Source organism: Chiloscyllium punctatum, chromosome 5 (assembly GCF_047496795.1).
Source record: "Chiloscyllium punctatum isolate Juve2018m chromosome 5, sChiPun1.3, whole genome shotgun sequence".
In the NCBI taxonomy this organism is placed as follows: Eukaryota; Metazoa; Chordata; class Chondrichthyes; order Orectolobiformes; family Hemiscylliidae; genus Chiloscyllium; species Chiloscyllium punctatum.
The window spans coordinates 87,434,904-87,453,063 of NC_092743.1; the positions used below are offsets into that span (position 1 = coordinate 87,434,904).

Sequence of the window (18,160 nt, forward strand, 5' to 3'; positions counted from 1 at the left end):
TGACGGTGCAGTGCTTCTCAATGGTGACAGATTAGAAATTTGTTTATGTCCAAAGGGACCAAGGTCTGGTTGTTCATAATGTTGATGAGGGGCTCATGAAGGGCTTATGCCCAAAATGTCGACTCTTCTGTCCTCTGATGCTGCCTGACCTGTGCTTTTCCAGCACTATACTTCTTGATGAGAATGCAGAAGTTTACCAGTCTGATTTCTGAGGTGATGAGATTAGTCTACGAGACGAGAATTAGGAAACTGGGCCTGTATTCTCAGGAGTTTAGAAACATGGGAGGTGATCTCAAAAAAACCTACAAAATTCTTTAAAGGGGTAGACAGAGTAGATGCAAATTGAATGTTTCTCTTGGCTGTGATGTCTTGAATTAGAGGACATAGCCTCAATAAAAGGCAAGTCATTTCGGACTGAGATGAAGAGGAACTCCCTCGTTTTATAGGTGATGAATGTTTGGAATTCTCAGCCCAAGAAGATCGTGGAAACTCTGCTATTAAGTGTGTCCTTAAAAGTGATAGATTTCTAGTTACTAAGGTCAACAAGGGATTCGAGGATAGCGCCTGAATGTGACATGAAAATGTATCAGTCATGTTCTAGAATTGCAGGGCAGACTTGAGGGGCTGAATGGCCCATTCCTACATCATTGCTCATGTTGTCTCTGGTTCATTTACCAAGTAGCACAAGGCCCTGTCATTACCAGCCCTTCAGCACTGGAAAAACTTCATATTTATGGAAATCCTCAAAAAGTTAACATCTGTATGAAATATATTCTTGGCCTTTTTGCTTGAAGAAGAGCAATGTATTCTATTTTCCTTTTAATGCTTGTTGTTTATCGCTAGAACATTAATAAATCTCTCTCTAAAGCCTTGATGCCTTTCCTCAGTTATGGTCTGCATACACAGTATTCAAGCTGTAGTTAAAGTGGTGTTTCATTTCAGTTTAGCAAAGCTTTGTGACCTTTGTACTTAAAGCCCAGGATTCCATGTGCTTTACTAATTACTTTAGAGCTGCATAACATGGTAGCAAAGATTTGAGCACAAAGCCCATGTCTGTATTTATTTTTTTAAAAATCCATATTGGCTACTTTTTGTTGGAGAATGTGAGGACTGCAGATGCTGGAGACCAGAGTCAAGAGTGTGGTGCTGGAAAAGTACAGCACATCAGGCAGCATTCGAGGAGCAGAAGTACTGATGTTTCGGGCATAAGCCCTTCATCAACATTATGAACAACCAGATCTTGGTCCCTTTGGACATAAACTTAGAGCTTATGCCTGAAACATCGATTCTCCTGCTCCTCTGATGCTGCCCGACTTGCTGTACTTTTCCAACACCACACTCTCTACTTTTGTTGGAGCTTATTCTTTGAGAGGATTGTATGTTTCGTTCAAGTTGTTTGGATAGACAAGATTGAATTTAGGGATATTTTGCAATCCGTCTGCTTGAGAGAACTCTGGAGCAGGTGGGACTTGAACCCAGGCCTCCTGGTTCAAAGGCAGAGTCACTAGTTTTGTACAACAAGGGCTTTACCAAGATTCAGTTTGAAGTGATCCCTGCAGTAGGCCCCTAACTGTATACCTAAACTAGTGAGGCGATCCAGTACTTTAAGGTTTTCATGGTAATTGGCTAATTGGACTGCAGTTTATTGGGAATTGAGATGCAATTTTGTCACTGAGAACTGAGATCACTCTCACCCAACTTGAGTTTCTCACATCAGCAGTTGGACAAGCAACAATAACATTGCTAGTGCACTTGGGTGTTTTTAGTTGGTTAAACTGCGGAGGTGATGTCTTGGTAGTGTTATTGCAGGACTGTTAATCCAGAGACCCAGATAATGTTCGAACCCGGGTTTTGGAATTTGAATTCAATAATAAAAGAAATTGAAATTAAGGGTCTAATAATGACCATGAATCCATTGTTGATTGTCGAAAATACCCATCTGGCTCACTAATGTCCCTTAGGGAAGGAAACTGTCATCCTTGCCTGGCCCATGTGACCCCAGACCCACAACAATCTGGCTGACTCTTAATTGCCCTATGGGCAATTAGGGATGGGCACTAAATGCTGCCTAGTCAGCAATGCCTTCATCTTGTGAATGAATAAAAAAAAACTCCAATACTGTTCTCACTTGTCCTTGAAGATCCCTGGATATTCTTTATACCTGGCAAGTGGAAAGTATTTAGATTTTTCATTAATTTGAATATTTAGTGTAATATTGGAGTTCTAATGCCTATAAAGCCAATATGAAAGGGTTTTTTTAGGATGCAATAATTGGCTTACATTTAAGCATATATTTGGGGCCAGCTTTCTATATACTGTATCTCAGTTAGTAGAGCAGAGAAGTTGATGGTGGATTTAAAACATTAAGGGCTGTCATGGCTCAATTGTAGTGTCCCTACCTCAGTGGCAAAAAAGCCCAGGTTCAAGTCCCATCTGCTTCAGAGGTGTATCATAACATGTCTGAATTAACTGATCAAAATATCTATATTTGGAATCCAGGGCTACTCTTGGTTGAAATTACATCTATCCTGAATGGTTTTCCTGCAGTTACACACTATCTCTGCCCAATTAGCCAAGACTAATGTCACCACTGATAAGATGATTGTAGGAAGAGACTTGTGAATAATTGCCCTTTGGCTGTTGATGTTGTAGGAGATTGTGGAGAAAATGTGTAACCACACAGAAAATTAACACCAAAATGTGCAGGAGCTTTCGTGAGCCATAAAAGCACAAAACTTCACCATTTGGCTCCTCAAGCCGACCTTGTAATTCAGCAAAAAATGAACTAGTTAAGGAAATACAGCAATGAATTCATACTTAACAAAGTCCACAACTTACAACAAGATAAATCTCAAATAGAAAAGTTTAAATGTTATTTCAAGAGGGGACATGTTCACATTTGATCCAGACCTACTTGCTTCAAATAACAACCAGGTTGATTAGATACTCTTCATCTATCAGTATAATACCACTGAGAATGATTTTGGACAGTTTGTAAATGTTTGTGGTGATGCTTTTCTACCAGGATGTCTCTGTCCAAGAACTTCCTGCTGTGTTGGTGTTCAAAGATGGAACCTACTACACATATGATGGTGAGTCCAGAAAGCATGTCTGTATATCTGTTATTGTGGGGAGAAATGATGGGGCGATGATGCTAAAACTAAAATTGATGAACTAGGACTTAGCATGTTTCCCTTCGCATCCATACAAAGATGCATGATGTCTATACCTTATTAATATTCTGCTTGCGTGAAACTGGTTTCTGAATCAAAAAGCCTGATTCTTCTGAACTGAACTCAAATCATTAGTGGCCTCTGGTCTGAAAATCCAGGATTGCCCTTATTTTTGCTCCTGGGGAATAATTGACCTCATCCAATAGTTTAGTGCAAATAAGTCACTTTGGTAAATTCACTTTTTGGCCAAACTTATGACCAGTTTGGCACTTTGTGACCAATTAAGTTATTTATTAAAGTTGTGTGCATGTTCTTCCCAGGTTAGGCTGAACACAGCCAAATGGTCAGTATAAACAATTTAATTCCAACATAACACATAATCAGATGGTAAGTTTGCTCGCTGAGCTGAAAGGTTTGTTTTCAGATGTTTCGTCACCATGCTAGGTAACATCATCAGTGAGCCTCTGATGAAGCACTGGTGTTCTGTCCTGATTTCTGTTTGTGTCTTGGTCTGTTAAGGTGGGCGATATCATTTCTGGTTCCTTTTCTCAGAGGTTGGTAAATGGGGTCCAAATCGAAGTGTTTATTGGTGGAGTTCTAGTTTGAATGTCAGGCCTCTAGGAATTCCCGTGCATGTTTTTGGTTAGCCTGTGGGAGGATGGATGTGTTGTCCCAGTTGAAGTGGTGTCCTTCATCTGTATGTAAGGATATTAGTGATAGTGGGTCATGTCTTTTGGTGGCGAGTTGGTGTTTATGTATTCTGGTGGCTAGTTTTCTGCCTGTCTGTCCGAGGTAGTGTTTGTTACACTCCTTGCATCCTATTTTGTAAATGGCATTAGTTTTGCAGGTTGTTGGTATAGAGTCCTTCAGGTTCATCAGTAGCTGTTTCAGTGTGTTGTAGGCTTGTGGAGTAGTGTGGTAATCAACTCGGAAATGTCTTTGTGTGGTAGTGTGGTTAGGATTTCTGGGTGTGTTGTGGGACATAATAGCAAAATTTCACTACAACTTTATGCAATTCTGGCCATTAAAATGTGTTAGTATTTGAGCCTGCACTTTCCTCATGCCTAACTGAGCTGCCAGTGGAATTTCCTGAGCCACTCATGAAATATCATTACAGTATTGGTCATTCTGTTATAATATGTGTTTCATCAATAGGAATTTGCTATAACACGGTTGATAAATTGGGGATACTGTTTCTACAGAGTAAGCTTTTAACGTGTGTTGACTGTAATGCAATTATAGCGCCACAACTTTAAGCATTCTTTCTAAACCTATGAAATAACTGACTGTATTCAGATGAGACTACCACTTAATGGACTACTGTATACTGGTATAATGGTTATACTGTGTATAGCTGTAATGTAACTATTTTTTTCTTCTTTTCTCTATTCTGTAACTAAGGATTGTACTTAGGCATCCTGTACCTAAGATGGTGCCATGTGGTGGTAACATTGTTACCCTGAAACTAATCTTGTAATTGAAGAAGCTGTACCTAGGTACCTTTGTACCTAAGGTGGTGCTGTAAGTGATGATTTATAAACTTTTCGCTGTACTGACTTGAGTATGTGACACTAAAGCTAGTTCTAATTCTACAGCCAGTTCTGCTTTGGGTAGTATTTGAGTTGGTTTCCGTTCTCTCACTAACACATTTGGTTTTTAAATAATAGTTTTGGTATTGGTTCCGATTCAGTTTTTGAGTAGGCGGTTTGATATAGCTCTGCCAATTCAGAATGCTTCTGTTGCATTTATAATGAACAAAGATAGGTTAAGCATGTCAACTCATCTTCACCTTTATCATTTGTGTTTCAGCTTTTGAAAATTGTCAGGTAACAGAATTTCCAAGCCATCTCCTTTTTGTAGACTCCTCCTTTTGTTTAATTGCGTTAACCTACAATCTAGTCAGGAAACAATCTAGAATGTTCCTGCATTGTGGCACAAACTTTAGCACTGCTCCCACATAGCACCAGAGACCCAGGATTGATTCAAGTCTTAGGTGACTGTGAATTTGGACATTTTCCCAGTGTCTGTGTTTCTGTCAGGTGCTCTAATTTCCTTCCAGAGTTCAAAGGTATGCAGGTTAAGGTGATTAGCCATGCTAAATTGTTCTATAATGCATGCTAGATGAATTAGTCATGGTAAAATGTGGAGATGAGTTGGTGAGGGCTGGATCTGGTGGGATGCTGTTCAAAGGTTCTGTTCAGACTTGATGGGCTGAACGGCCTCTTTCCACACTTTAGGAATTCTGTGATTAGCATCTGAATTTCCTTTACTTCAGCTGGTTGCCCCATCACCCTCTGTGAGGCCAATGTTTTTGAACCAACAAGGCCCTTCTCCCAAGATAGATTTTTTTTTTCTATACTGATCTGTTGTACCCATCAAATTACACCTTTCCATTTTCTAAATCACTTTTTAATCCAACTGTGCAAACTGGTTCAATTATATAACCTTTGTATATGCCTCCAATTCATATTTTCTCCTTTTTTTAGCTCCAATGGAAGACATTGTATCATCAGTCAGCGACTGACTTGCACCATTGGCTCATTATTTGCTTACCTCCTTGATTAGACAAATAAGGGAATATATATCTCTCGGAAATAAAACATTCAATCTTCAATGGTTTGATTCTCAATCAGCTTTCAACTCTGAGTATATTTTTTCCCTTTACATTGGTGCTCTTCAGAATTGTCCTGATGGCAACATATGGAGAAAATAGGGCCCCTTAAAAATCAAAGAGGCCATCGATGTGTGGAACCACAGGAGATTAGTGAGATCCACATCAATATTTACTGTGGAAAAAGACATGTAAGGTCGGGAACTCCGGGAAATAAATGATATCTTGAAGAATCCGCATTAAAGAAGAGGAGGTGCTCAAGGTCTTAAAACGCATAAAGATAGATAAACCCCTGTGACCTGATTAAGTGTATCCCAGGACGTTGTGGGAAGCTAGGAAAGAAATTATGGCACTCCTAGCAGAGATACTTGTACCATCAATAGCCACTGGTGAGATACCGGAAGACTTGGAGGGTGGCTAACATTGTGCCATTGTTTAAGAAAGGCTGCAAGGAAAAGCCAGGGAACAACTGACTGATGAGCATAATGTCAGTGGCGAATAAGTTGTTGAAAGACAGGATCTGCGTGCGTTTAGAAAGATAAGATGTCATTTTGGATAATCCGTATTGGCTTTGTGCATGGGAAATTGAATCTCTCAAACTTGGTTGAGATTTTGGAAGAAGTGACCAAGAAGATAGATTGAAGGCAAAGCAGTAGTTGCTGTCTATATGGACTTTAGCTAGATTCTGCATGGTAGACTGGTTAGTAAGGTTAGGTCACCTGGGATCTAGGGAGAGCGAGCCAGTTGGTTGCAAAATTGACTTGACATAGGAGACAGAGGGTTGTGGTATAGGGTGGTTGTTAGACTGGAAGCCTGTGACCATGGTATGTTACAAGAATCGGTGCTGGGTCCACTACTGTTTGTTATTTATACAAACATTTAGTTGGATGAGAATATTGGAGGCACGGTTAGTAAGTTTGCAGATGACACCAAAGCTGCTGATATAGTGGACAGTAAAGAAGGTTATCTAAGAGTACAACAGCATCTTGATCAGATAGGCCATTGGGCCAAGGGTTGATAGATTGAGTTTAATTTTGATAAATGCAAGGTGTTGCATTTCGGTAAGACAAACCAGGGTAGGACCTTGGCAATTAATGGTAGGGCCCTGGAGAGAGTTGTCAAACGGAGAGATCTAAGGCGTGGATGTACATAGTTCTTTGAAAGTGGCATCAAAGGTAGACAGGATGATGAAGAAACCATTTGGCGCACTTGCCTTCATTGGTCAGAACATTGAGTACAGGAATTGGGACATCATGTTTCAGCTGTCAAAACATTGGTAAGCCCCATTTGGAGTTTTGGGTACAATTCTGTTCACACTGTTTTAGGAAGGATGCTATTAAATTGGAAGTGTTGCAGAAAAAGTTTATCAGGATTTTACTGAGACTGGAGGGTTTGATTTATAAGGAGAAGCTGGATAAACTGGGATCTTTTTTTGTGGAGTTTAGGAGGCTGAGGGGTGACCTTTATATGGGTTTATAAAATCATGAGTAAAGATAAGGTGAATAGCCAAGGTTTCTTCCCCAGGGTAGGGGAATCCAAAACTCAACGGCATAAGTTTAAAGTGAGAGAGGCATGATTTAAAAGGAACCTGAGGGGCAACATTTTCAAACAGAGGAAGGTGCATATATGGAATGAGCTGCCAGAGGGAAGTGGTAGAGATGAAAATAATTAGAGCATTTAAAAGGCTTTTGGACAGGTACACTGATAGAAAAGATTTAGAGAGATTTGCAGGCCAAATACTGGATGGAACTAGTTCAGTTGAGGAAACCTGGTTGGCATTGACAACTTGGACCAAAGGGTCTGTTTCTGTGATTCTGATTCTAACACCATTCCTATTTTACATTCCTTCACTTAGCTGTTTATTCAAAGATTCACAGATCTGTGTTAAATGCACTGAATATTATCCCACCAAGAACCACAATTTATGATCTCAGTACTGGACGAGTCAAATTCCTGAGTGAAGCTCAACTTCATAAATCATAAGCTTAAATTTTCATGGTTGACTGTTGGGGTGATTAGTTCCTGAGCACATTCATACAAGGCTCCATTAGTACATTAAGTACTGATAACCACAAGTGTATTGCATACAAAACTAAACTATATATGTACAATAAAATACAATGTAGAAAGACCCTAATATTAACAGCAAAACAAAGTTGCAAGTGTTTCCCAGCAAATATCCTTTTATGGATACTCCATTCTAGCGAAGTGTCACTCCTACCTTACTCTGATCATTTTCTTCCCCTTACAGCTTGAAAGCTTCTACACAAAATCTCACAGCTTTGTTTTCATAAAATAAGAAAACTCCTGCTTGGTTAAAAGTAGTCTCTTCAATGTATATCTTTTGAAATGAGCTCATATTACTCATGGACCCTTGCCTGCTTTCTTTATCTTGGTTCAAGTTTGTAAACCATTCATCAGTTGGCATCCTAGTTATCCTGCTCAGCATGTTTTCTTGAAAATATTTTAGTTAGTTCATTGTTCCAAATGAATTTCTGACCTCTTAAAAAAGCAAAACAATTCTCTCCACAAAACTGAAACTAAAATCCATCTATCTTTATTTTAAGATTCCAAATTCCTGAAATATAATACACCTTTATCATAATAATCCATACTAATGTGTCACTACTGGAAATTAATCAGACCTTCATTTTGGTCAACACTTTTGAACACATGCAGTTAAAATATACAGTCAGTTACAGTGTTGGTCTTCAGGTTTAACTCCTGTATGGTGATGCTTCATATATTCTTAAGATAATGAAATGTTCAGTAAAACAGTAGGCACTACCTCCTGAGTTATGAAATACTAATACATCCACAATTTTATTAAAACTCTGAGATCATATGCATCCACATGATAAACTGTATGGTGATTTTTTAAAAAAATATAATAAATCAACCTTTTGAATTTTGTTGGAAAATTTCTGTGAATCACCATGGTCAGTATTATTTTGAAATCATGCAATTTTAGAATAAATGGGAAAAAACATCTGTAAGCTTCTGTGCTTTTTTTTGGTAATAAAAGAGAACACTGAGGAAATGCCAAACGTTGTCTACTATAGATACTGGACTAATGAGATTCAATGCAATTGAACCTCCTGCGAATGAATTATACACCTTTTTCATGCTGGAATGGAGCTTTGTTGCCTAGCAGCTATTTGATGATAGTATGTTGTGGGTATACTAAGGCTGCACTTTGTTGTGGATATTGTGTTTTTCTAATGCCTTCATGTGTTGTATAAATCTTCTCAAAGGCTGACTGAGGAATAAATTGGTCACAAGATTATATGTGAACCTCTGCTGAATATCTGGGATATTAGACAACTTGAGAATAAGTCTGTGGCATTTATTGGTTTTTGAGATGAGCTGATATATTATTTGCTGAATTAACTTTAAATCAAAGTTAAAATAATGAAATGCATTTTGCATAAGTGGAGAGGTAGTGAGCAGGAGGCCAGGAGACAGAGAAACATGCAAGTGTAGTGTTAACAAAGGCATGCATGATGATCGTGGGCGAGGCAGGGTGTTGGGCAGTGTTATAGAAGTAAATAGAATTATTATGTTGGATGATTGAGTTAGTATGTACTTGGGATCTTAGTTCAGGGTGAAATATGACACCAAGATTGCAATCTGTCTCAAAAGATTCAACTTAGAACAACCATCAAGGGTAGAGTTTGTGACCAAGGAGCAGGGCTTCTCAGTACTTGCATGAACATTTGAATTTGTAGTATAGCTCTGGACTCATCATTAAGAGTACATGTCCTTTCTAAATCCAATTGGGAACCATCATGATCATAATCTTAGTAAACTTCAATTAAATTACTTCTAAACTCTAATGAAAACAAGTCCAGTCTATCTGATGGTTTCTAGTAATATAAGACAACATGCTCATTCAGGTATCAATCTAGTAAACCTTCTCTAACCAGAAGACAGTGAAATATAGGAGCAGCGAAAGACCATTCAGCCTATCAAGTCTGTTCTGCCGTTCATGACTAATTTGATCATCCTCAACTCTACTTTGCTTCATTATTCCCATAATGCTTGGTCCTCTTAATAATTAAAGATCTATTTATCTCCGTTTTCAATACACTTGATCACCCAGCCTTGATAGCATGATAAAGAATTCCACTGATCCACTATCCTCTGAGAAGAAATTCTTCCTCATCTCTATCTGAATCAGGTGACCCCTTCTTCTGACATTATGCCCTCTGGTCCTAGACTCTCCCAAAAGGGAAACAAACTTTTTTTGTACCTACCTTGTCAAGCACCTTAAGGTGTTGTATGTTTCAATAAGATCTCCTCTCATTCTTCTAAACCCCAATGAGTACAAGCCTAATCTACTCAACTTCACAGAAGATCCCTCCGTACCCAAGCTAAGTCTTGTGCATCTTCTGTGGACTGTTTCCAATGCAAGTACGCTTTTCTTTAGATAAGGGTACCAAAACTTTTTTGGGTGATTTCTGACTAGTGTTAAGTATAGTTCTAACAAAACCTCCATTTTGTTGTACTCCATTTCCTTTGAAATAAAAGGCCAACATTTCATTTGCCTTCCCTATTATTAGCAGAACTTCGATGCTGATTTTTTTTGTAATTCATACACAGGGACTCCCAAATCCAAATTTAAATGATCAGCTCTTTGCCAAGGTGCCTAACACATTTTTCCACAGTCATTTGCCAGGTTTTTGTCTATTTATTTAATGTGTCTATATCCCTCTGTAGACTTTGTATATCATCCCCACTTTTTGGCTTCCTACCTATTTTTGAGTCATCTGAGCATTTGATGATACTACATTTACTTCAGTCATCTAAGTGTTTTAATATATTGTACATAATTGTGACCACAGCACTAATCCTTCTCAACTAGTTATAGTTTGCCATCTTGGAAATGCCCCCTTTTAATTGTTAACCAGTTCTCTTTCACCAATACAGTGTGCCCAGCGCCATGGGCTCTTATCTTATTCATTATCCTTATATGTGGTGCCTTATTGAACACATTTTAGCAATCCAAATATAATCCATCTGCTGCTTCACCTTTTATCTATCATATGCTTGTAACCTCCTCAAATAACTCTAGGAAATTTAACAGGCATGATTATCCCTTCATGAAGCCACGTTGACTCTGTTTGATTATATTGTGTACTTCTAAATGCTGTTATTACATCATTTATAGAAACATTTTCCCAATGACCGATGTTAAGCTAATTGGCCAATAGTTACTTGTTTTTATCTCCCTTTTTGAATAATTATTACATTGACAGTTTTCCTATCCTGTAGGACTTTGCCAGAATCCAAGGATTCTACCAGTGTAGCCACTATCTCTGTATCTCCTTCCTTTAATATTCTAGGATGCAACATCAAGTCCAGGGAACCTAAGAGTTTAGACCTATTAGTTTTGCTAGTACTTTTTGTCTCTAGGGATAATTACTGCATTTATTTCTTGTCCCTCTTTAATGATTTGATATGTTTGAAATGCTATTAATGCTGTTACTGTGAAGGCTAATGGAAAATATGTGCATTTTATGTGCATTTTATCTAACTCCTCAACCATTTTCTGGTTCCCCATGATTATTTTCCCAGCTTTATTCTGTAGTGGAGCTTTTTAATTTGGCCCCTATTCCTTTTTGTATATTTAAAGAAGCTCTTCCTGTCTTTCATTTTTTATGTTACTGTCTAATTTAAATTTATGCAATATTTTTCATGTTCAGTGGTTCGATTTGCAAGTTATTTCAGCTCAGAATACAGTGCTGCACATGTACAATACAGTATTTCACGTTGTATATCCATTCCCTTCAGACATTTTCCTGTTCAGAAATCCAAATTCTGGCTTTAATAATGATTCTTGTGGGATCTCATGATTCACTGTGAGTTTTCTCATTTAGTGGATTTTATGAATAGAACTACTGTGTTAAATAAGGAATGTGCGTTTTCACCGAACACTGCTAATATCAATATCCTGAAGATCACCATTGACCAGAAAGATAAGTGAACAAGACAGATGCTTACAAAAGAACATCAGAAGTTGGAAACTCTTTTAACAGTAACTTATGATCTGGTTCTCAAGGCCTCTCCATCACCTACAAGTTTCAAATCCACAGTGTATGTAATTCAAACCTCCCCCCTCACAAAAAATTGGTTGCATAGGCAAAGGTGATGGAGAAAAGCTCAAAGTTGTGCCGAGCTCAAATGCATTGTTGTAACAATATGCAGTATGGTTAATTGAGTTACTTGCTTGAAATATTGTCCTGCTGAATCTGATGGCTTTAAAAAAACTGATCTTTTAAACATGTCAATTTTTTGTGTAATTGTGCTACATGTGTACTCTCCTTTTCTATGGTTAGCATGACAATCTAGTTTGGTAAGCTCGGGCCAAGGTCCTTAAAATTTTAATGGGACTCTGGAAGTTATTCCCCAGTTTACTAATAGACATCTTTGTATGTTTCTAGTCTCAGTCTCGCTGTCCTCAGGCAATTACTGCTACTTGAAATATAACCTACCTAAAGTTATGACTCACTCCATATTAAGATCATGATTAATATGTTCCTTTTTAACTAAGCTTTTTGTCACACCTCAGACTGCTTCTATTTTGTTTAGCACCATTTTGCTTAACTAGATCTCTGTAAAGTACCTAGACATTTTTCCCAGCTTAATGGTGGGAGTAGGTGGGGTGTTTGCATTGGATTTTGGGCTGGAGAAAGTTAGAGATGGGGAGTGAACAGGCACATGAAAGACTTTTAAAATGACCATACACTCCTGCATCATGTGGCAGTTTGGATTATATCAGAGTTGCCTTTTTCTGTGTAATGTGAAGTTGTGCATCAGGCTTTATTTAAATATTGCACACTTTCGCAGGCATCCACAGCACCTCCACAGGTAGTTATAGTGTCATAAAGTTGTACAGAGTGGAAACAGACTTTTCGATCGGTGGCTCAGTGGTTAGCACTGCTGCCTCACAGCGCCAGGGACCCGGGTTCGATTCCAGCCTCTGGTGACTGTCTGTGCGGAGTTTGCACATTCTCTCCATGTCTGCATGGGTTTCCTTGGGTGCTCTGGATTCCACCCACAGTCCAAAGATTTGCAAATTATATGAATTGGCCATGCTAAATTGCCATAGTGCTCAGGGATGTATAGGTTAGGTGTATTAGTCAGGGGTATATGTGGAGTAATGAGTTAGTGGAATGGGTTTGGGTTGGTTATGCTTCAGAGGTTCGGTGTTGGCTTGTTGGACCAAATGGCCTGTTTCCACAGTATGGATTATTTGATTCAATGATATAGGTCATCTGCAATGACTAGATATCCTAAACTGACCGAGTCCCATTTCCTAGCATTTGGCCCATATCCCTTTAATCCCTTCATATTATTATCCAGATGGCTTTTAAATGTTGTAATTGTATTTGCCTCTGTGACCACCTGTGGCAGCTTGTTCCATGTACTCATCACCCTCTGCGTGCAAAAGTTGCACCTTGGGTTCCTTTTGGGCACCATACCCAAAACGTTTTCTGGCCAGATAACACCTTTTGTGAGAGAGGAGTGTGAGAAAAGTAGAATTGAAGCTACTAAAAATGTTGTGACCCTAGAATAAGAACTCTTCCTCCCAGACCCACAATCATCATAATTAAGCAAACATTTTTTTATTAACGTACATCCCTGACTATTGATGATCACTGTTAAGTTGTATCCACATTAACAAATCCTAATCAATGCAGACCTAATAGTTCCCCTTTTTGGGGCACCTCAGTTTTCCAAGAACTTTGAAAATAGTCACTAAACCCTTCATTGACATTAGCAAGGATTCCACTATCTGTTCTCGAAAATGTCAAGATGACTCGACCATTCTCGGAAATCATCAGGCCTCTGCCCATTTGTTGTGAAGTAACAGATGTGCAGATTAGTAAATGTGCGATGCAGAAAGTCATGGGTGTGAACCCACATCCTGTCCTGTTAAATCGATTCTATTAACATTAAGCTACTGTCAAACTAATTGTTCCAGAAATATTTTTTGTCTGTGTTTTGCTGTAGTGAAGGCATAATAGTGTGCATTCACTCTGCATGTAATCTGCTGCTTGAAGAATTCAACAAATTCAGCAGTATTGTTTCGTTTTGACTAGATCTTTAAGCTTAGCATGTTTAACATAAACTCTACGATGTGTGTTCTGAACCTAGATTTGGCACTTTTGAGTAGTGCATGTACCTATTTTCTGTTTGTGTGCTAGGCAGCTGGTGGTTTGCTCAGGATAATGGACTTGGGGAGAACATGGAATGTACAAGAGGCTAGTCAGAGGAGCATTCGTCTGGAGGTGTATTTTTGTGTGGGAAGCGGAAGGATGGAGGCAGTTGAGGAGTTAGGAGGGGAGTGTAGAGATGAAACACAGGACTGTCAAACATTTAATCAGACTGCTGCATTCCTCCAGCTGAATAGTAAAACTGTTTTGGCAAAGTTTGGGAGAAATTGTTGATTTATTTGTGTTGAAATCTACATTTATCTTAAGCCAGTACATTCAAAAGTTGATTTATCTTGCTGTTTGTGAAGTCTTGCTGCTTACTAAATTACAGTTGTATTTGCATAATAGTCATTGGATTACATACTAATTCATTGCATTTGAGATTTATGAAATGCATTTCATTCTTTAGTATCTTTTTGGTGCGTCTTTGTGGGAAAAGCCTGTGTTTGAAACCAACTGGTACCCAAAGTCCCTGAATTAATCACATCATTGACAAACCAAATTCTTTTGTAAAATGTATTCAAGTGTGAACAAGGCAGCAATTTGTGAATTTATTTATCAGAGGATTTCTGTAAATCGGGATATTTAAAATTAAGCTATAGGGAGATCCTGTTGTGGGGTGTGGTGCAGTTGAATTAGATAGGTTCTGGAACTCAACTGGCACCATAAAAATCAGAACTTCACAGCCTATGTCCACAGCACATAAGCAAAAAGTCAGGCCTTAGCCGTTCTGTGGCAGGTTCACAATATATTTTAATAGTCTTGTCAGCTATGACTACTTATTAGCGTAAAACCTTTTAAAATTGGGTTGATCTTCAGTGGTACATGAGAATCTTTCACATTTGTTTAAAGGTGGCTATATTAGTGGCTTTGTGCTGTTGTCTGAAGTAAGCAGTTTTTTTTGGTTAAAGCTGAGCAGGAGAGTAGCAGCTTACAGGAAGACTCAGGACCAGCAAGGATTAGGGTTGGGAATTGAAAGGTTGGGGCTATGGTACATAGAGCAGTGGAAGAGAGATCTATACTGTGGCACAGGGTGATGTCAGGGGTGTGAAGGATAGGGCCTGCCATCTGGTTATGGTGGCACTAGTGAGTGAGTCAGTCAAGGTAAGAAAATAAGGAACCTAAAAGACAGTGCCATCTAAATATACATCTTTCTCAGGGTGGTGGCTGACGAAAGTCCTCACAGGACTTTGAGTTCACCTACAATATTTCATTATCCCTGCTGAGTGATCTTGGACAATATCCTTTGCATTCATTGAAGGGAGGGCCAACTGAGCCTGTCAGTTCAGCCATATCCCACATACGTTTGAGTACAGATTGGATATTAACATGAGCTTTCAATAAAGGAATGAATGAAATAACACAACATGGTTTCCTCATTAATGAAGCAAATGCCTGACTCCCCTGTAGCCATCAATACATTTTAAATGTGAGGAGCGCTGGTACATTTTGTTCTCCAACCAAGTTAGTCTCAACAAATAACAGTGATGCTCATATGAATAAAGTGAACCCACTTTAAGTATAGTGTGAGATACTTAAGAACTAAGTATAGTGTGAGATACTTAAGAACTAAGTATAGTGTGAGATACTTAGCACTGTAATTTAAATTTGAAGTCACCCTGCCACCTCTATGCTCTCCATAGGCTTTTGTGTTATTGGAATGGAGTTGGGCAGCAAAGTTGTAGCTATGATGCAGAAATTCCCTGATTGACCAGGAAGCTCCCTTAACCCAACAAAACCTGCAGCATTTTCAAGAACTGTTTCACCACTGCAAGCTGCTTCCACATCAGAATCTCAGGTTTCCTCTGCAAACTGTTGGCACTTAAAATTTAAATTGCATTTGTATGGGAAAAGTAAGAGATGGAAAGTGATGCATGTAGTACTTATCATTCCATCATCGGCAATGGCAAATCCAAATAAAATTTCACCTGAACTCTTTTCGCAAAAGACCGCTTCGAGGACAGGCTAGACTTATAGGAATTTAATGGTTTATTTATTGAAAATGAGAAAACAACAGTACATTTTAAATTGTACATTCTGTTATGTGTAAATATGAGTACTGTAGTAAATTGGGAAAACATGAGGACCACAGATGTTGGAGAGTCAGAGTCGAAAAGTGTGGTGCTGGAAAAGCACAGCTGGTCAGGCAGCATCCAAGGAGCAAGAGAATCGATATGTCGGGTATAAGCTCTTCATTGGGGGGGGGGGGAAGCTGACAGATAAATAGGAGGGTGAGGGTTGGGGGGGGAAAGAAGCTGCGAAAGCAATAGGTAGATGCAGTTGGGGGGTGATAGTGATAGGGGACGGTGGAGTGGATAAGTGTGATGAAGATGGACAGGGACCTCAGTTCAAGAGGGCGGTGCTGAGTTGGAGGGTTGGATCTGGGATGAGGTGGAGCGAGGGGAGACAAGGAAACTGGCAAAGTTAGTGTTGATACCATGTAGTTAAAGGGTCCCAAGGCGGAAGATAAGGCATTTGTCCTCTGGTCGTTGGGTGGCTTAGATTTGGTGGTGGAGGCGGCCCAGGACGTGCATGTCCTTGGCAGAGTGGGAGGGGGAGTTGAAGTGATCGGCCACTGGGCAGTGGGGTTGTTTGGTGCATGTATCCCAGAGATGTTCCCTGAAATGTTCTGTGAGTTGGTATCCTGTCTCCTCAGAGGAGACCACACCAAGAGCAAAGAACTCGATAGATTAGGTGTTTGGATGTGGAGGAAAATCTCTGCTGAATGTGAAAATGGGGCTTTGGACAGAGATGGGGGGAAAGGTGTGGGCACAAGTTTTGCATCTCTTGTGGTGGTAAGGGAAGGTGCTGGGAGTGGAGGCAGGGTTAGGGGGGTGAGATTTTGTGATGGAGGGGGTGTGTGGGTCGGAGTGGGGGGGGAGGTGGCGGAGAAACCTAACGAAGGAGTCATGCAGGGAATGGTCTCTGTGGAACGTAGATAGGGGTGGGAACGAAATATATCTCTGGTGTTGGGTTTGATTGTAGGTAGCGGAAATGTCGGAAGATAATGTTCTGTATCCAGAAATGATTGGGGTTGGAGGTGAGGAACCGGGGGGTGGGGATTCTGTTCTTGTTGTAGTTGGAGGGATGGGGGTTCAAGGGAGGACATGCAGGAAGTGGAGGAGATACACTGGAAGGCATTGTTGATTACATGGGAGGGAAAATTGTGATCCTTGAAATAGGAGGCCATCCAGGATATCCTGGAGTGGAATTCCTTTTCCTAGGAGCAGATACGGCAGAGGCGAAGGAATTGAGAGTAAGGGATTGCGATTTTACAGGAGGGGGTGTGGGAGGAGGTGTAGTCCAGGTAGCTGAATTGAATTGAATTTTTTGTTATATATACCGAGGCACAGTGAAAAGCTTTGTCTTGTGAGCAATACAGGCAGATCATGTAGTTAAATAACATAGTAAATAATAGGTAAACAGCGGCAAAAACAAAAAACACAGATACAGGGAAATGTTTAGAATTTGTGAGGCCATTCAATATTCTAACGACAGTAGGATAGAAACTGTTTTGAAACCGGCTGGTGCGTGTGTTCAGGCTTCTGTACCTTCTCCCTGATGGTAGAGTTTGTAGAAAAACATTGCCAGGGTGGGATGGATTTTTAAGAATGCTGGGCGGCCTTTCCTTGACAGCAGGCCTGGTAGATGGATTCTATAGATGGAAGATTGGCCTTTGTGATTGTCCAGGCCGAGTTCATCACTCTCTGTAACCATCTCTGACCTTGAATGGTACAGTTGCCATACCAGACAGAATGCTCTCAATGACGCAACAGTTAATGTTGGCAAGGGTAATGGCCGTTATGCCAAATTTCCTCATCTGCCTGAACAAGAAGAGATGTTGTTGCACTTTTGTAAACAGTGCGTCTACATGAAGAGTCCAAGAAAGCTTGTTGTGGATGACTGGTCCCAGGAGCTTGTCACTCTCCACTTGTTCCACCTCTGTGCTGTTAATGTGTAGGGGGGCATGAGTAACATCCTGCCGAAAATCAGTAATGAGTTCCTTTGTTTAGCCGGCATTGAGAGCTAGCTTGTTCTCAGCGCACCATTTTTCCAGGTTTTCCACCTCCCGTCTGTAATCTGTTTCGTCGCCATCTGACATTCGACTGACTATGGTGATGTCATCAGCGAACTTGTAAATGGCATTAGTCTGATAT

The 18,160-nt window shown here is 39.7% G+C and overlaps 1 protein-coding gene across 1 annotated transcript in view; it reads left to right on the forward strand.

Moving 5' to 3' along the window:
- The window catches only part of LOC140477203 (protein disulfide-isomerase TMX3-like), a 139,021-nt gene that overhangs the window by 61,243 nt on the left and 59,618 nt on the right, over positions 1-18,160 (forward strand). Inside the window, exon 9 of the mRNA XM_072570687.1 lies at positions 3,026-3,092. Within this exon, the coding sequence (XP_072426788.1) occupies positions 3,026-3,092 (67 nt within the window). The remainder of the gene's footprint in view (positions 1-3,025; positions 3,093-18,160) is intronic.